This window comes from Meriones unguiculatus, chromosome 11 (genome assembly GCF_030254825.1).
Source record: "Meriones unguiculatus strain TT.TT164.6M chromosome 11, Bangor_MerUng_6.1, whole genome shotgun sequence".
Classification (NCBI taxonomy): Eukaryota; Metazoa; Chordata; class Mammalia; order Rodentia; family Muridae; genus Meriones; species Meriones unguiculatus.
The window spans coordinates 85,430,425-85,450,961 of record NC_083359.1 but is presented as its reverse complement, the minus strand read 5'-3'; the positions used below and the strand labels follow the sequence as shown (position 1 = coordinate 85,450,961).

Below are 20,537 nucleotides of genomic sequence, written 5' to 3'. Positions count from 1 at the left end.
CACTGTCAATACTGGATCCCCATAGTTACCCTGCTGTTGCCCTGTGTCATGGAGCTCCTGAAGCTTTGGAAGAGCAGGACTGACCCTTTCATCTATCCCAACCATTTGCAGATGATAGAGATTTTGGGGTGGGCCAACTCAGAGCCCTGGATCTGGACCTGGGTAATAACTGAGCTTGTCAGCACACCAGCTCTCTCTTATCCACACCACCAGGGTGAGTACTGCTCCTGCTAGGCTACCCAACACTGCCATCAGCAGAAGGCAGGGTCAACTCTCCTGCTCTCCTGTCCTAGGGACCAGCTCTGCCTCACCCAGGCCTCCAGAGCTAATTCCACTGTGCTATCCAGGCAAGGCACAGGGTGAGCTCTCCTGATTGCTACAGCCAGTGAGGGGCATGGCTAGCTCTCCCACTCTTACATGCCCTCTGGGTCAGCTCTCCTGACAAACACAGGTGGGCCAGCTCTCCCATGCTCTCGCCCTCGGGGCTGGCTCACTCTTGCCTCCTCCACCAGGGTTAGCACTACTGTGCTACCCAGGTAAAGTGGTGCAGGGCCTGCTTTCCTGAGTGCTACAGCTGGTGAGCTCAGGACAGGGCTAGCTCAACTGCTCTCATGACTCCAGGGCCAGCTCTCCTGCTGCAGGTGGCAAAGGGGGATGAGGGGGAAGGGAACTGTCTTACCCTTTTAACTTCAAAATGTGAGTCCTGGATAATTTATTCTTTGAAGAACAAACTGTTATTATAGATCAGCTGATCAATAATAACAACTTTTTGTTTACTTATTAAAATTTATTGAGTACTTAATGTGTGATACACGGCTAAGCTTTATACATGCACCATTTCGTACAATTTTCACACTTCTGTGATATAAGTAGTATGAGAAGCTCATATTTATGCATGTTACTGCACCACAAGATCTCCCCAAATTGGCCTTGTCACTCCCAGAATCTAACCCCATTGACCATATTCTCATTCTACAACTACAACTCTAGGAATGAAACCCTGTTCTTTTTAAATTGATTAATTCAATTTGTATCTCGGTCATAGGTCCCTACCTCCTCTCCTCCCAGTCCCACCCACCTTTTCTCGTTCTCCTTCCACCTATTTCCCCAGAATAGGGGAGTCCCACTATCCAGACACTCCAGCTCATCTATTTACATGAGGATTGAGTTTGTCTTCTTCCCCTGTGGTCTGATAGGGTAGTCCCATCAGGGGGAAGTGATCAAAAAACAAGCAACACAGTCCATATCAGAGATATGCCCCACCCACCCCTGACTATTGGGCCCACATGAAGCCTAAGATGCCCATTGGGTATTTATAAGTAAAGGACCTAGGTCCAGACCATGTATTGTCCTTGGCTGGTCTATTCTATTTTCCCTTCTGATTGAGATTTATGCATCTGCCCATCTGTTTTCTTCCTAGGGTCTGTACACTGTACTATATGACTAAAATTCACTTCTAAGTGAGTATATACCATGTGTGTCTTTCTGGGTCTGTGTTACCTCACTCAGAATGATCTTCTACTGACTGGAAAAAGATCTTCACCAATCCTACATCTGACAAAGGGCTAATATCCACAATATATAAAGAACTCAAGAAATTAAACACCAGCAAACCAAATAATCCAATTAAAAAACTGGGGTACAGACCTAGACAGAATTCTCACCAGAGGAATCTCAAATAGTGGAGAAGTACTTACAGAAATGCTCTCACTTATCACTTATAAGTGGATATAGACATATAATATAGGATAAACATACTAAAATCTGTACACCTAAAGAAGCTAAACAAGAAAGAGGACCCTGGGTAAGATGATCAATCCTCACTTAGAAAGGCAAACAGGACAGACATCGGAAGAGGGAGAAAACAGGGACCAGGACAGGAGCCTACCACAGAGGGCTTCTGAATGACTCTACCCAGCAGGGTATCAAAGCAGATGCTGAGGCTCATAGCCAAACTTTGGGCAGAGTACAGGGAATCTTATGAAAGAAGAGGGAGATAGAAAGACCTGGAGGGGACAGGAGCTCTACAAGGAGAGCAACAGAACCAAGAAATCTGGGCACAGAGGTCTTTTCTGAGACCAATACTCCAACCAAGGCCCACACATGGAGATAACCTAGAACCCCTGCATAGATGTAGCCCATGGCAGCTCAGTATCCAAGTGGGTTCCCTAGTAAGGAGAACAGAGACCGTCTGTGACATGAACTCAGTGGCTGGCTCTTTGATCACCTCCCCCTGATGGGGAAACAGCCTTACCAGGCCACAGAGGAAGACAATACAGCCAGTCCTGATGAGACCTGATAGGCTAGGGCCAGATGGAAGGGGAGGAGGACCTCCTCTATAGGTGGACTTGGAAAGGGCATGGGAGGAGATGAAGGAAGGAGGGAGGGAATGAGAGAGGGAACTACAGCTGGGATACAAAGTGAATAAACTGTAATTAATATAAAAAATAAAAACAAAAAAGAAATGCTCAACATCCTTAGTCAGCAGGGAAATGCAAATCAAAACAACTCTGAGATTCTATCTCACACCTGTCAGAATGGCTAAGATAAAAAAACTCAGGTGACAACACATGCTGGAGAGGATGTGGAGAAAGGGGACCCTCTTCCATTGCTGGTGGGAATGTAAACTTGTACAACCACTTTGGAAATCAATCTGGTGCTTTCTCAGAAAACTGGGAATGGCCATACCTCAAGACCCAGCTATACCACTTCTGGGCATATACTTGAAAGATGCTCGACCATACAACAAGGACATTTGCTCAACTATGTTCATAGCAGCTTTATTCATAATAGCCAGAACCTGGAAACAACCCAGATGTCCCTCAACCGAAGAATGGATAAAGAAACTGTGGTGCATTTACACAATGGGATACTACTTAGCCATTAAAAACAAGGAAATCATGAAATTTTCAGGAAAATGGATGAACCAAAAAAGAAAACCTATTCTTGATACAGCAAAATATGCATAGGCAATATAATACTGTTTATTGGTAGCGTCGACATGCAAGAAAAAATGTTCACAGGTTCTTTAGCTCTTACAGAGAGAACCGTAAATCATACTACTATCCTCCAAGGATTTGGAAAAAAAAAATCGCTAAAACTGGTTTGTAAAGAAGCAGTTAGACACATCAGCTGAACTTCTTACTAGCCTTCAAACACAGTGTGAAAAAAAAAAAAAAAAAATATATATATATATATATATATATATATATATATACAAGACACAAGTCCTTAAAAAAGTCCTATTCCAGGTTGGCTTTGAATTCAGTTAGAAATACAGTTTTGTTATATTTAGCAGTATTACAAACTAAAAATATTAATTTAAAGAAAGTGCATCTGAACCCTAGTTTTTGGCTACCCACATTTGGAACCCTCATTCCTCCTTTGTTTCTCTAGTGTTGCCAAGGCTGGGGACCACTAAGAAATGTCAGCCTCCAGTCAACAGCTCATATCTGAAGGACTGACCCCCGTGGGCAGCATTACCATTACAGGGAGGGAATTCGGTTGTTTCAATGCTTTATGCCATATTCATTCAACTTTACCATTCAGGCACCGAAATGTTGCATATAATATAACTTAATAAGTCTACTTAATACAATCTAATCTACAGCATAATCCCACAGTGCCAAATAATAACATTCTTTTGGTCTAGAAGAGAAACTGAGGCTAAGGGCGCCTAACCAGGGTCACATGCCTAAAAAGCTGCTGCCGATAATGCTATCTCTGACTCTAAAATCATCAATTGCATTTACCGTTATACTAGAATGCCCTCACCATAGGTTCACATCTGTAATGACTTCTCATCAAATACACGAGTGAGTACAGCGTACGGTATCCCTGGTGACCAAAACATGTGTTACGAGTTCAGTTAAGGACTTCCTAAGAATGCCTGAGAAGGCAGTTCTAAGCCAGTGTGGCGTTGAGGCTTAAGGGCCATGGAAGACTAAATACACAAACACTTGAGGGACAGTTTAGAAACCAGTCCCAGGCTGGGAGTGCTGAGGCAACGTGAACTCACATTCTTCCTTCACTATTGCTGAGTTAACCTAGAACACAGACGGCTCGCTGATGCACCTCACTTGACTCATTCGTTATTTGTCAGACTCAAATGGTCTTTGCTCTCCACTCTTCAGCTGAAGCTCCAAAAGCGAAGAAACTTTGAAGCTTGAATTTGGTTTAGCATCTGAATATTAGTATCTCAGTATATGATTACATGGATTAAAAAGTTAAAAATTTTTTGTTTCATTATAAAGCTCCTGAGTTCAGTTTTTTTGTTGTTTTGTTTTGCTGTTTTTTTGTTTTTTTTTTTTTTTTTTTTTTTTTGGCTGGCCTGGAATTCACCATGTACATTCATCAGGCTGGCCTCAAATGCATACCTACCTCTTCTTCCAGAGTCCCATGATTCAAGGACTAGTCCATCACATCCAGCCAGGTAATTGAATTTGTATGCCTTTAATTTTAATAAATGTAAATCTCAAGTGCACTGTGAGCGTTCAGCTAAACACAGTTTAAGGCTTATTAAAAACCAATTCTTCCATACATTATGGGTCATTGCAAATCACTTACCATCTGTATCGCTGAGATGTTAAAACATGCATCTCGAATAGCCATTAAGATCTTTCCCAGCAGTCCTAAAAATAAAGAACAAATTGGTTCAAAATATAAACTGTTTGAACTCTTTTAGGTTTCTAAGCAATACAAATTTTCAACAACAATTTTCTTTGTTTCCACTCCAGATAAGGAAACATAGCAGCAAGCGAACGGCTGAGCTGAGCCCCAGTTTGCTGCATCATGGAGGTCTTCCAGGGCTGACACATTTTGTTCTGCCTCAGCTAACAGACTGCCGACACTCCCATCATCAGAGCACTGCATGTTTGGAAAGCTAAACAACTCAAGATGGTGGAGACTGTTCTCTGAGATTTCAGTTTTCATTTACAGTATTCACTCGGATTTTACCTGTGGCAATAACATTGATGGCTATTCTCTTTAAAATGACACCCATACTTAAATTTAGAGTCTGGAGAGGGTTCAGTGTTTAGGAGTACTGGCTGCTCCTCCTGAGGACCCAGTTTTAATTCCTAGTACCCACATGATGGTTCTTCTGTACCTCCAGTTCTAAGGAATCCAATACCCTCTTCTGGCTTCCAAAGGTACCAGGTTCACATACAGTGCACAGACATATATGCAGGTAAAACACTCATGCACACGATAATTTAACAAATAAAAAAATTTATGCCTACTTCATTGTAAAGAAAATTATTTCCAAACTTGGGTATAAAAGCAACAGTTTGTCAAGTAATAGTATTATTTCATGACAAAAAAAAAATGAATCTAGTTTATTTCAGCTGAGCTCACAGTTTGAATAGTTGTATAGGATGTGAATTTTTCCTAGACACTTTAATTCTGGAACAAAAGTTGTTCCTGTGTACTTCCCATTTCTTCACATAGAGTTAAGATGACCTTCGGTACTCTGTTAAATCCCTCCTGTGAGGGGCTCTCCCCACACACGAGCATGGCAGTTAAAAGTACAATGTGCTTCAGGATAATTTCACATTTCACTTGATCTATTCCAAAGCACTAGAATATTCATCATGCTTCTGCCCAGTGCAAATGTCAACATACTTAAAGGGACAAATAAACTTGGTTTTACAAATATAATATTGACTTCATCGATCCCTACAAAAGTTTCATAACAAAGAAATGTTAGGTTCCACAAATGTTACACATTGACATATGAATCTTGATGAAAGTGTGAGGAAGTATTGAATTAACCAACAAAAATATAAACTTAAAGTTTGTATCTATTATAAACCTGTATTCTAGATTATAGTCCTATTAAACTATGTTTCCTTGTAGGATGTATCATTTGAACACTTACAGATAAACAAGTATGATGTTATAGCCCTAGCATTACCACTACCGTCAGGGACATTCACAAACAGGTCCAATTTGTATCAAAAAATTCCCAGTAGTTTAGTTATAAGGAATTACTGCTCGTATATCTGTTATCCAACTTGCTCAATATCCATGGATACTGCCTTTTAATGTCCACTTGGTTATGTATGATAATAGGACACATAAGCATTTAAGAAAGCAGTTTTGTGTTTAATAGCTCAGAACACAAAAAGTCAATAACCGTATGTCCTATACGCTGTCCTAGATAGAAAATGTTCAGATGACTGAACAAATGGCAATAACTATGTAAATGAAGCAATGCATGTAGCAATAAAATAAAACAAAATGGTATCCCAGGAAGCAAAAGACAAAAGGGTCAAACAAAGCCAAGTGTCTTACTTGGCTGGTGCTTGCATAGCTACTGTATTTTATAATAGTTTGCTTATGACTCCATGAATGTCTTCTCTTACTTGTCTGAGTGTCAAATCATTTCTCCATCTCCACTCATTATGTTTTCACCTGGTTTGTTCAAAAGCTTCTTTTCAGATGTCTTTCTCATATCAACTCATACAATATCATTCCTGTGACTATTCCTAATTTCCCTTTAAAGCAATTTCCTACCTATTTGATTGGCAAGGGAGCTGTCAACTTCCTATATGACCCAATAACTACAACCTCCATCGAGAGTTAAGAGGGGAAGCCCAGGTCTAAGAAAAACCAATCATAGCACTTTGATTCTCAGGCCACAGTAATTTAGTTAGGAGTGGAACCATAATTAGTTTAAGCCCCAGAGTCCTTCCCTGAGATTATTTTTAGAGCTGGAATTGAGGAAAACACACTTTACCCAGTGTTCACAAGGGTGTGAACTCTCTGCAGCTGGCAGCTCTCCTTTCTTCCAAAGTCCTGGGAAATTTATCTAGAAGGAAGAAGCTGAGACTCAAGAGCAGCAAAGACGAAGCAGAGGAAACAGCTACAAGCCTCTCTTTAGAGTCCTCCCTAAGCCCAGAACAACCCTTTTTCTTCCTGTAGTCTCCTAAAATTGAGACAGTGAACCCAGGATGGCCTTCTCTTGAACTAACAGGGTTCTCCTTACGCCACCTGTTTCTGTGGGAAGTAAAATGCTGCATCCTGAGAGGGAAATGCTGTATAGCTGGAAAGCCAAGAATAAACAGAACTTCCTAAAAACTGTGGCATTCTGATGCAAGTTGAATACAGACAACAAAGGATATCCCCCCAAAAAAACTCATGCACAGACAAATGATCACAGTGAAATTAAGCGAGGATCTCTCTTTATAAAATAATAAAATGATAAGAATTGGAACACATAAAATGAAAACAAATATTCTGGTACCCTCAAGTTTAAATAGTTACTTTTAGAAATAGGAAATCCAATCATTTAAATACATGTGGCCTTGTATCAAATAAAGGAAATATAATCACTGTATATTGGTAATTTTACAAAATATACAGTTTAATACCAACTGGCATCAACATAACAGGAACAGTAACTATTCTAGCAGGGTGTAAAGTGGAAGGTAAAACTTTACATTGTGTTACAGGGTCTAGGGTAGTTGCAGAGTTAGGAGATAAGGTAGCCCCAGCTCATGAAGTATTACAATTCAGGTACAATGAGGCTCTGACATATTGCTCAAGGTTCATTAAGAAGTGGGTACTCTGGGGATTTCCAGGATTTCAAACATAGACTGCTCCTGGAAGCCATCGCTTTTGTTAAACAAATCTTTCAGTGCTGGGTGTGGGATATGTCCTACGGATTGCTGATGAAGGCGACTCCAGAGGCTCCCAAAGCAATAGAGACATTCGCCATTCCTTCTGGATACCCACCAGAACTACACGATAATAAGACCTTTTTGCTGAAGAGAACACATATATTGGTTGCAAGATACAGAGAAGCTGTATTTCTGTCTAGCTTTCAAACTGCCAGGTGTTATGCGGCCTCTGAGAGAAGAGTCATCAGCATCTTACCAAGCTGAGAACCCTAATAAACTAAAATTCCAATCTACCAGACAACAAGTATGCACTAATGCAACAGTGGACAACTGCTGTGGGGCTGGCAAGCTTCCCACTGGGTTGGATTCAAGACCCTATCTGCCTGCATTTCTTGGCTGGTGCTGTAAACCAACAGCTGAAGAGGTGACAGAGACATGGTGGGGAATTTACTACTGCTGTTTGGCTAAATCAACATGACATCAAACTGCCCTCTAAACATTCATGATTTTTTTTTCGAAAATGTCTTAACTTATTGAAAATACTCTTTTCTCAGCCTTCCACAGAGGACTTCTGAAAGACCCTACCACCAGGGTATTGAAGGAAATACTGAGACTCATAGCCAAACTTAGGGCAGAGTGCCAGAATGCTTACGGAAGAAAGAGATAGAAAGACCTGGAGGGGACAGGAACTCCACAAGGAGAGCAACAGAGCCAAAATACCTGGGCCCAGGGGGCCCTGCCGAGACCGATACTCCAACCAAGGACCATGCACGGAGAGGACCTAGAACCCCTGTTCAGAGGAAGCCCAGAGACTGCTCAGTTTCCAAGTAGGTTCCCTAGTAAGGGGTACAGGGGCTGTCTCCGACATGAACTCAGTGGCAGGCTCTTTGTTCACCTCCCCCTTGAGGGTGCAGCCTTGCCAGGCCACAGAGGAAGATGATGCAGCCAGTCCTGATGAGAGCTGATTGGCTAGGGTCATATAGTAGGGGAGGAGGATCTCCCCTATCAGTGGACTAGGGAAAAGGCACAAGGGGAGAAGAGGGAGGGTGGGTGGGTGGGATTGGGAGGAGACAAGGGAAGGGACTGCAGCGGGATACAAAGTGAACAAATTGAAATAAATAAATAAACATTAAATTTTAAAAAAGTAAAGAAAATATTCTTTTCTCATACAATATACACTGACCACAATTTCCCCTCCGTCTACTTCTCCCAGTCCCTTCCCAGCTCCTCTCTGCTCCAGAGCTACTCCAATTCTGTCTCTCCTTAGAAAACAAAACAAAAAACCCAAAAAACTAAAACAAACAAACAAAACAAACTTTTAGGGGATAACATACAAACATGACAAAATCAAATATAAAAAGATAAAACAAAACTATCACATGGAGGCTGGACAAGGCAACCCAACAGGAGGAAAAGCGCTCCAAAGGCAGGCGCAAGAATCACAGACCCACTCATTCCCATGCTCAGAAATCCCATAAAAACATTAAGCTGAAAGATACACACACACACACACACACGTGTGTGTGCATGCACGCGCATGTAGAGGACCTAGTGAAGGACTGTGTTGGCTTGGTCCTTGCTGCTTCAGTTTTTCTGAGTTCATATGAGACTTGCCAAGATGATTAGAAGGGCCTTGTCTTCTTGACATACTCCATTCCCTCTGGCTCTTACACTGTTTCTGCCTCCTATTTCACTGAATTCCCTGAGGTCTCTGTCTCTCTGTGTCTATCCCTCTCTCTCTCTCTCTCTCTCTCTCTCTCTCTCTCTCTCTCTCAGTAATGTCTACCTGAGGGACTCTGTATTTGTTCCCATCTTCTGAAGGAGGAAGCTTCTCTGATGATGGCTGAATAAGGCACCGATCTATGATTATAACACAACATCAATGGGTCATTTTATTGTTACATTTTTTTTTCCTTAAGATCAGTCGTATTTGGTTTTAGTCTAGGTCTCTGGTTCTTGGCCACCCAAACAGTGCTGGATATGGGTGCCATGTCATGGAGTGGGCCTTAAGGCACGTCAGACATTGGCTAGTTACTCCCACAAATCCTACACCACCACTGCCCCTGCATATCTTGCGCCCAGAACAGGCTGTAGGTCAAACTTTGTGACTGAGTTAGTGTTTATGTTTCTCTTTTGGTAGCTCGAGGAATACTTTCCCACATCAAAGACACTAGCATGTCTCCATTCAGGCTCCAGCTTGACTTCTTTATGATCAATGGGCTATGTGGGTGTTGTACTCAGCAATGATGCTCCAGGGTCAGTTTTCCAGACAATAACCTATTATCTTGGCAATAGCCTGAGTTGCTTAGGGATTTCCATGGGATCCTCTTGGCCAACAACTCAACTGAATGCAACCTAGTCCCGGTTCTGGAAGACTCCTTTGGTGACAAGAGATTGTCAGCTGGAACTCTGTTACCCCCATTAGGAGCCCTCATTAGGATCACCTTCATATACTTTAGGCAGTTTCCACAGCATTAGGTTTCCATATAATCCCTCAAATGCTCCTCAATTCTAGAGGTCTCGCCCCATAATCCCTTGCTCCACCCTATCATCTCTCCCCACTTGATCCTCCCATTTGCATCCCAACCCGCCCCAGTCCTCTCATAAAGTCTATTTCCCCCTCCCAGGGAGATCCATGTGTCCAACCTGGTCCCCTCCACTATACCTAACCTCAGTGGGTCTATGGATTATAGGCTGGCTTTCATTTATTCAATTGCTAATATCCACATATGAGTGAATACATACCATATTTAGCTTTTTGGGTTTGGATTATCTCATGCAGGATGACTTCTAGTTCCATCCATTTGCCTGCAAATTTCATGATGGCATTTTTTTTTAAACAGCTAAGTAATACTCCACTGTGTAAATGCACCATAGTTTCTTTATCTGTTCTTTTGTTGAAGGACATCTAGGTTGTTTCCAATTTATGGCTAGTATGAATACAGCAGGAATGAAGATGGTTGAGCAAGTGTCCTTCTGGTAGGATGAAGCATCTTTTGGATATATGCACAAGAATTATAGGGATAGCTGGATCTTAAGGTAGACTGATTCTGAACTTTCTGAGGAACTGCCATATTGATTTCTATAGTGGTTGTACAAGTTTGCACTCCCACCAACAATGGAGGAGGATTCCCCACAGTCCACATCCTCACCAGCATGAGCTTTGATTTTGTTGTTGATTTTAGCCATTCTGAGAGGTGTAAGCTGGAATCTCAGAGTTGTTTTGATTTGCATGTCCCTGAAAGCTAAGGATGTTGAACATTTCTTTGAGTGTTTCTCAGACATTTGAGTTTCGTCTATAGAGAATTCTGTTTAGACCTGTACCCCATGGATTATTTGTTTATTCTGTTGTTATTGAGATGCTCATTAACAAGTCATAATTCCCTTTGAATTGATAAACACGTTTAGCATGATTCCTACCAGAATCCTAGTAAAATGTTATACAACTAAAGATACGATTATTCTAAAACTGTATGGAAATACAAAACAAAAATCCCCATAGCTAAGACAACTTCAGGAAGGGATGAAGCCAGGCGCTGTGGCATCACCTAAATACCAGCACCTGTGAGACTCAAGTTGGGGAGGCTGTGCAGCAAGGTCAAGGCCAGTGGGGCTTCCTGAGGAGGTTGGGCCAGTCTGGGATACAGACTGAAATGTCAATAAAGAAAAGAACAGGGACTCACTCTGCTCACAACTGTCGTCACGACAGTGAGTACTGGCAGAGAAGCAGCACACGTGCCCATCAGTAGACCAATAAAAACAACACAGATGGGGTTGGAGAGATGGCTCAGAGGTTAAGACCACCAGCTGTTCTTCCAAATGGTCCTGAGTTCAATTTCCAGCAACCATGTGGTGGCCCACAACCATCTATAATGAGATCTGGTGCTTTTTTTTTCTGGCCTGCAGGCACACATTCAGGCAGAACACTATATAAAAAATAAATAAATCAGACACGGCCCCACAATGGAGGGGGGCTGACCTTTTCAGCAAAATCAGCACCACTCATGCAGGGAAGTTAGAAAAAAAATGGCCTCTGCAGTTATTTTTCAGAACATGTGTACATGGGACATCTGCATGAATTTCGCAGGACTCTCACATATTGTATGTGCTAGTCATATACCACATCATATAATCTCCACAGTAGTTCTATGGACTCAATGTTTTATGTTGAGATCCAAAACTGATAGGATTGTGTTAGGAGGTAGAGCAGCATGAATTCTTGGGCCTTTGGCTATAATCAAGTATACGATTAGAAAGCAGACCCTTTGAGAGTGACTAGGTCATTAGGAAAAATCCACAGACATGTGAATGAGGTCTTTATAAAAGACACTGTAAGACATGAAAAAATAATGAAAACTGTCCATAAAGAAATTTTGTATTTTCCTCATGTAAGATTTGTTAAGGCAGGTTTAGTTTTGATACAGCCAAGAGTATATAAACTAACAAAATGGATATGTAGGTAAGATGTTAAACACTAATTCTGATCTAAACCAGATTGGAGACATTTTACTGCCATTTGAATTTATATGTAGTGAAATAAAAGACATTAAAAGTTAAAAATGGTGTGTTTTTAAAATGTGATTGTCATAAACCCCAATCAAAGCTGAAGATTCTAAGCATTTATATTTGCCAAAGTACAAAAGAAACTACAAGAATTACTACTCTCAACAGAAGAAACATAATGCTAATCCAAGCAAACCTGCATAACAGATAACCCTGTGTATAAAGCTATGTGAAGACATTTGTCTTCTCTATGGAAAGTTAGGAAGCAATACCACTTCACTGGGAACTTTCCATTAAGCTTCAGAAGCCCACAGATTGCTTTGGCTGTATGCCAGTCAGTTTCCATTACCCCTTAACAGAGATCTAGATTTTCATGAGCTCAATTACACAGATGCCATATACATGCAGAACCACCAGTAGAAATTCATTACTTTTAGAGCTAAACACCACAAAAGACTGAAACCCCGAGCCATGTAAACATTTGTCCCAATATGGACAAAATAAATATTTTTCCTTACCTAAAATTAATTCTGATGTTTGTTACCTTTTCAAGAAACACATTTTAGAAACTTCTCAAAGCTAGCAGGGTTTGCACATATTTTTAAGTGAGTAGACGGTTCTGTTTATTTTAGCTACCCAAAGTCACAGCTAAGTAGACCTGCAAAGTTAGACACAATATTTCAAGAACATTGCTTCTTCTGTTGTTTTCAAATGGTCCTGGCATCTCCAGCTCCAGGAAGACTATATTGCTATTCATACACAGGCTTCAAAATAGAGACATCCTTGGCTACAAATCAAATAATTCTTGCCCTTGTCTGTGTATTATATACTATATTCAAATTCTGTTTTTATAACTTTTATTAATTCTATGAATTTCATATCATACACCTCAACCCCACTCATCTCCCTGCCCTTTCATAACCTTGCAACTCCCAAAGAAAATAAAATAAGATAGAATAATAATAATAATAATAATAATAATAATAAACCTCATTGTAGAAGCTGTAATGTGTCAGTGTGTCCCAAGTACACCCTTTTGTCCAAACACCTTTACTTGCAAGTGTTCGCTATAATGAGGCACTGGTCTGGTTCGGGCCTCTGGCTTCTGCTACAATAAACTGGATTCTCATGGGGCTCCTCTTGATGTCCTATTGTTACCCTGTGCCGTGGAGATTCTGCAGCTTTGGACCCGTTGTTACCCTGTGCTGTGGAGACCCTGCAGCTTTGGATCTGTTGTTACCCTGTGCTGTGGAGACCCTGCAGCTTTGGATCTGTTGTTAGCCTGTGCTGTGGAGACCTGCGCTGCAGCTTTGGATCTGCAGGACTGGCCCTTCCACGTGCTTCAGCAGCTCGTAGATGGGTAGATGTTGGGAATGGGCCAACTCAGCCCTGGATCTGGGCCTGGAAGGCAGCTGAGTTCATCATCCCACCAGGCCTCATGCACCATACCACCAGGGTGGGCTCTCCAGTACTGCCCAGTGCCACAGCAGGCAAGGGGCAGGGTCATCTCTTACGCCCTCAGGGCCGGTTCACCCTCAGCCCTGCCACTACAGTCAGCTCTACTGTGCCGAGCAGGGAGGTACAGGGCCTGCTCTCCCTCTTGCATGACCCCGGGGTCAGCTCTCCCGTCTGCCACAGGTGGCAAGAAGTGATAGACTCGAATTCTTTCCCTTGTCTGTGCAGTTCCCAGGGTGTTGATAACGGGCAGCTTTGCTGTTGGGGGTCCTCAGAGTACAGTGTGAGCCAGACCTGGGAACTTAACAGAAAATCAAGGTCTGTGGGACACGATGCTTCAGGCCTGTGATCTCAGACTCTTGAGAGTCTGAGGCAGGAGGACCCCAACAAAGTCCCAGCCTTTTTATGGCCACAACTCAACCTATACAACCAAAGGAAAGCATACATGTGCAATTAGTTTTTGTCTTAATTTCTCCTATTCATTATTATTTAATTTGGAAATCATAAAACATAAAATGAAAATAAAGTTGTGTATCATGAAAGGAAGTTTTCCCCTACTCCAGAATTTCGCTTCTTAATGAAGGCACTCAGTGTTGTGTTCATTTCTCCTATGCTCTTCTGAAATATTCCACCCTTACAAGCACAGATGTGTGTGTGTGTACACATATACACACATATATGCCATATGTCTTACACTTTACTTAAATCTCCATATAATTTGGTTGTAAATAAAAACACACCTATGACATAGCATATAACACACATGTGAAGTTTAGTAATAACTTTGAAGGGAACCACCAGCTACATGGGGGGGGGGGGCTCTCTCTGCAGGCCTCCCCAGCTGTTAGCCTTTCCCCCAGGTCACTGCTTGGCTCTGAAATGATCTTTCCTTTATGATCTACCATCTGTATATTAGTATATATTATTTACACTTAAAGTACATAAATGAAGGGGCAAGGAGAAAGGAAAGAATAGGAAGAAAAGACAAACTAAAGGAAAAAAGAAGTAGAGAAGAGTGTTAAGAAAGCAAAAGAAAAGAGCAAGGTATTAGAAGAGAGAAAAAATGAAAAGATTTCATCAGAAAGTTCGTAACTAAACAGATAAATACAAAAAAGGAATAAACCAAAAAACATATAAATACAAAAAAGGAATAAACCAAAAAAACATATAAATACAAAAAAGGAATAAACCAAAAAACATGCAAGCCTTTTTAAAAATCAGAAATATAAAGTCAAAATGCTATAAAGTAAAAAGAAAGGAAGGAAGGATAAGTAGGGAAACCAAACCAAAACAAAACAAAAAACATTGCCTAATTAAAAAAAAAAAAAATAGATAAGTGCATGGAGATTGTAGTGGTAATAAAAAAGCATAAAAGATTGCATAACACATGATCAAGTAAAATGTCCCTGAAAGCACAATGAAAAGAATAATGAATGTGGCTGTCTTCCTATGCTTTATTGCTCCACTAACTGTATTGGAGTGTCTGACAGCCCCAAAGGCCTTCACTTTCCTAGTTGCGTAGCAGCGGCCTCTGCTGGTCACAGTGAGCTTTGTAGTCTATGTGCTGGACTGATTGCCCTGCCCTTCTGAAGCTAACAATTTGTAACCCCTGAGGTGGCTAAAAGGCAGGGGCTGGCTTCCAAGCACACTAAAGGGAGCAATGCAGCCCAGCACTGAGGTTTGCACAAACTCCCGAGCATCAGTCACCGTGAAGGCTGTGGGGTTAATATCAGCACCCCCCGGAGCTTCCCCGAGTCCTCAGCATCTCCAAAGATGACACCTGCAATAGACAGCTGGCTCCCGGGACTTGTCTAGCCACTGGTCTAGGCTCCCAGTCATTCTCAGTGGATGAAGACGACTCCCAGGCACGGGAGGTGAGACTCTATTTATAAATGTCATTGTCTGGGATGATGAGTTTGGGTCTGCATTTTTTGGGCTTGTCTGGGGCAGACCCTCCTACCCTCCACCACTGTATCTGGAGCTGTCTTTTACTGAGACTGAGGCAGCTTACACTCAGGCCCTTTGATTTATGACTGTTGTCAGTCCCCCAGGGTAGCTCAGGATTAACAGTAGGTTCCCTCAAGGTGCTGGCTGCAATGCTCTGAGCCAGTGAAGTTGCATTTCTAACTCGCCCTACCATAGAAGTCACTGACTCAGCAAATGTCAGGATTAGACTGAAGATTCTGAAAGCTGCTGCTTGTCTTGAGGGGAAGAATGGCAGTTTGTTCTCATCAGTGATTCTTCACATCACACCCACGGGTTTCTGACTGGAGCAATGCAAGACAATGTCCAAGCACGGGTGCTCAGAGTGAGCCTCTCACTGCGGTGTGCCTTAAGGACATAAGGGCTAATGGAAGTCCTTGCCAAGTCTAGAGTCAGCGTGGGGGGGAACTGCACAAACACCTGAACATCTGTGTGATGGTCTGAGTGAAAATGGTCCCAATAGACTCACAGGGAGTGGCATTATTGGAGGCGTGGCCTTGTTGGAGGAAGTGTGTCACTGGGGGGTGGACTTCGAGCTTTCAAAAGCTGAAGTCAGGCCTAGTAGTCCACTATCTCTTCCTGCTGCCTGTGGATCTAGATGTAGAACTCTCTGAGCTAACCTCTCCAGCACCATGTCTGCCTGCATGCCATCATGCTTGCTGCCATGATGATAATGGACTAAACCTCTGAATGTAAGCCAGTCCTAATTAAAGGTTTTCCTTTATAAGAGTTGCCATGGTCATAGCAACTTCACATGTCTATACACTCTAAGAAAATCAAGAATCACTAAGGGTTACAGGTAATCAATAGGGAGAATGGGCCCTGTGCCTCAACTGAGCAGCACAGTAGAGCTGGCTCTGGTGGCACAGGTGCTGGTTAGCCAGCCCCCCAACCCTGCCTGAGGGCATGAGAGAAGGAGAGCTGGCCCTGGCCCCTGCCGGCTGCAGCACTGGATGAGGTAGCCAGGGCAGTGCTAGAGAGCTTGCCCTAGTGGTCCAGATCAAGGAGAGCTGGGCTTACCAGCTCAGCTACCACCCAGGCCTAGATTCAGGGCTCTGAGTGGCCTACCCCACTATCTACACCTTTTGTGGACTTCTGAAAGGGCTGGTCTCCAAAGCAGAATGACCTCCATGACACAGGGCAACAGCAGGATAACTGGGAGGAGTCCTGTTAAGGATCCAAAATTGATGGTGTGGCAGAAGCCAGAGGCCTTGAACCAGACCAATGATTCACTGCAATGAACATTTGCAAGTAAAGATGTGTAGGCAGAGGAGTATACTGTGGGACACACTGTGACATACCACAGCCTCTGTGACAAGATGTTTTCTATGCTTTGTTTTTGTTGTTTGTTTATTTTCTTTTGGAGTGGGAGGTTGCAAAGGTGGAGGGCAGATATGAAGGGATGGGGAGCTGAGTGGGACTAGGGTGCATAATGTGACACTCACAAAGAATCAATTAAAAAGTTGAAAAAAGAAGCAAGAAGAAGAAAGAAGAAGGGAGAGGAGGAGGAGGAGGACGAGAAGCAGCAACAGCATCTTAGAGCTGGGGTTGGGCCTACACAGTGGTTGTATGCAGTACAACCACTTAAGTCTGTTGGCCACGCCTATTCATGAGCCTTACCCTGTGACTTTTGTTTCAGTAGATTTAGTAACTTCTGAACTTTTGTTTCCCTAGCTCTAGGAAGGGCTCAGGGATATGCGTTGAAGACACCTGTATCGTCCTGACAAATACTCGGATTAAGAATAACTAAAAACTTGAGGGCAGACAACACCTCATCTCCCCTGGTAATCGGCCTTATTCAGAGGCAGGATACATAAAGAACATGAGTTTATTCCCGAGGTAGGTCAGTAACTACCACAGGATGGTTAGTGAAGAGCTACTCTTGGTTTTCAGTTATTCCTGTAACTGACAAGTGTCTTTAGGCTTGCGATAATTTCTTAGTGAGATGGACATTGTTCCAAGAACAGATATCTAAAACATCCAGTTCTGCCAAAGTCCTCTCTCTGACACCCTTCCTCTTTGGCACAGCAGCTATTTGATGAAAATAAGAGCAGATGCATGTGGCCACATGTGTCTCTTAGTGAGGCTGCAAGAAGGTCCAGCTTTATGGAGATAAAGAACGTCAGGGATGGCCGAGACCAGTTCTCCAGCCACACCGTAATTTAAGCTTAACAGCTTTCAAGTGTAAATGCTGGCTCTAATGCCATTTAAAACTTTGTTTAACTTTCCCTTATACATATAACATTGAAAAATTATTTTACATTTAACCGACTATTTTTAACATCTGTCTGTGTGTGGTGTGTGGGTGCATGTATATGTGCATGCATGTTTGCACAGGCGTGTGGAGGCCTGGAGGCCAGAGAATGGCATTGGGTATCTTCCTCTTCCACTACCCACCTTACATTTTGTACTTATTTGTGCTTTATTAGACGTTTAAATTATTTTATTTTATGCATATGAGTATTTTGATTGCATGTATATCTGTGTACAACGTGCATGCGCATGCCTGGTGCCTGTGGAGGGCAGAAGAGGTCACTGGGCTCCTTGGAACTGGAGTTACGCACAGTTGTGAGCCACCATGTGGGTACTAAAACTTGAACTTGGGTCCTCTGTAACAATAAGTGCTCCCAGCCACTGAGTCATCTTTTTAGCTCTTCCACCTTACTTTTTGAGACAGGGTCTCTCACCGAATTTGGAGATTAACAATTGGCTAGGGCTAGCCAATAAACTTGGAGACTTCACCTGTCTCTGTCTGTCTGCTGTCCTAACACTAGGGTCAGAGATGCATGCTCCGCCATACTGAGCTGGGGTTTGTTGTTGTTGCTGCTGCCAGGGTTTGGTTTTGTTTTATTTTTTATTTTTTTAATGTGGGTACTGGGGACCCCAACTCAGGTCCTCAGTAAAGTGCTTGTGTGACTGTGTTGACTAAACCATATCCCTAGGCCTCTCAATTTTTTCCCGGTAAATATTTGTAAAAGAAATTTAAATAATTCCCTTTTCTCACTTTTTACTGTATTTTAAGATTCAGGAGTCACTCACCATTCAATGACGTGAAACAATCTGACATATGAACATGACTAGTTAGTTGTTCAACTGTTAGGTTCTTAGGTATACACGGAAGCTTTAGGAGAGGATGAATGCCAGTGAACAGCTCTCCAATGACAGAGCACCATTTCCCTTGCTTATGTCTTACGTTGCTAGTCTATCTGAGGGCTGATCATCTATTGGAGGATAATATCGTCAATCATTTTAGAGCTGATGTAACTAAGGTGCACATGACTGCGGGAAATTTCATCTCAAGGACTCCGTAGCAGGTAAAAGGTGCTCCCATTCTTGTTTGTCTGAGGACTGCCTGGCACTTGTCCCATCTCTTCTCCTAGCCCTGTGCATAGTGACTGAGGGGCACGGATGGTCCTTCCTCCCACACTGTGTTCTGTTCTGCAGACTGCTTCCTCCCTCCCTTCTTCTAACCAGGAGCTGGGGGAGGGCAGATGGAGGTGGGATCCAGGATTTGGGGGCACATGATAATAGTTTATTAAGAAATGTTCCGACCCTGAGATATCACCTTACACCCATCAGAATGGCCAAGATGAAAAACTCAAGCGATAACACATGCTGGAGAGGTTGTGGAGAAAGGGGAACCCTGCTCCACTGCTGGTGGGAATGTAAACTGGTACAACCACTCTGGAAAGCTATCTGGCGCTTTCTAAGACAAATAGGAATAGTGCTTCCTCCAGACCCAGCTATACCACTGCTAGGTATATACCCAAAGTTTGTTCAAGTACACAAAAAGGACACTTGCTCAACCATGTTTATAGCAGCTCTATTTGTAATAGCCAGACCCTGGAAACAACCCAGATGTCCATCAACGGTAGAATGGGTACAGAAATTGTGGTATTTTTATACAATGGAATACTACTCAGCAATCAAAAAGGAGGAAATCATGAAATTTGCAGGCAAATGGTGGGATCTAGAAAAGATCATTCTGAGTGAAATATCCCAGAAGGAGAAAGACAAACATGGGATATACTCACTTATATAGACCTATAAGATATGATAAACATAATGAAATCTATACACCTAAAAAAGATAATCAATTGAGCGGACATGGGGTAAGATGATCAATCCTCGTTTAGAAAGACAGATGGGATGTGCATTGAACGTATGACAGGAGTCTACTGAGCGCATCTGAAAGACTCTAACTAGCAGTGTTTTCAAAGCAAAGACTCATGACCAAACCTTTGGCAGAGTACAGGGAACCATAAGAAAGAAGGGGAGTTAGTCTGATGGGGAAAGGATAGGAGCTCCACAAGGACCAAATATATCTGGGCACAGGGTCTTTTCTGAGACTGACATTCAACCAAGGACCATGTATGGATATAACCTAGAACCTCCACTCAGATGTAGCCTGTGGTAGCTCAGTAACCAATTGGTTTCCCAAAGTGAGGGGAACAGGGACTATTTCTAACAGGAACTCGATGACTGGCTCTTTGGTCTCCCCACCCCCGAAGGGAGGAGCAGTCCTGTTAGGCCACAGAGGAGGGCTTTGCAGCCAGTCCTGAAGATACCTGATAAAACAGGATCAGATGAATGGGGAGGAGGTCCCCCCCATCAGTGGACTTGGAAAGGGGCACGGTGGAGATGAGGGAGGGAGGGAGGGAGGGACTGGGAGGGAATGAGGGATCGGGACACAGCTGGGATACAGAGTTAATAAAATGTAACTGATAAAAATAAAATAAAATAAAATAAAAAAAAAAGAAATGTTCCAAAAATTAAAAAAAAATAGGAAAGCAGGAAAAGATATTAGAAGACTAAGAGATGATGAATGCTCTGCAGAGGATTAGAAAATGCCCACGTTCTGACATTTGGTTATAACTGGTTCTTTTGAGGAAGGGTAGAAGATGGAAAGGACAGACGGTGCCTTACTGACCAGTCTCTGAAAAGCCCAGGTTTCCAAATGGCATGTGACATGAT

General features: G+C 42.5%; 1 protein-coding gene across 3 annotated transcripts in view; it reads right to left on the bottom strand.

Annotated features, from left to right (window-relative positions):
• The window catches only part of Nme7 (NME/NM23 family member 7), a 124,429-nt gene that overhangs the window by 51,325 nt on the left and 52,567 nt on the right, over positions 1-20,537 (bottom strand). For all 3 annotated transcript variants that reach the window (XM_021639431.2, XM_021639432.2, XM_060364600.1), the window contains exon 8: positions 4,567-4,631. In XM_021639431.2, the coding sequence (XP_021495106.2) occupies positions 4,567-4,631 (65 nt within the window). The remainder of the gene's footprint in view (positions 1-4,566; positions 4,632-20,537) is intronic.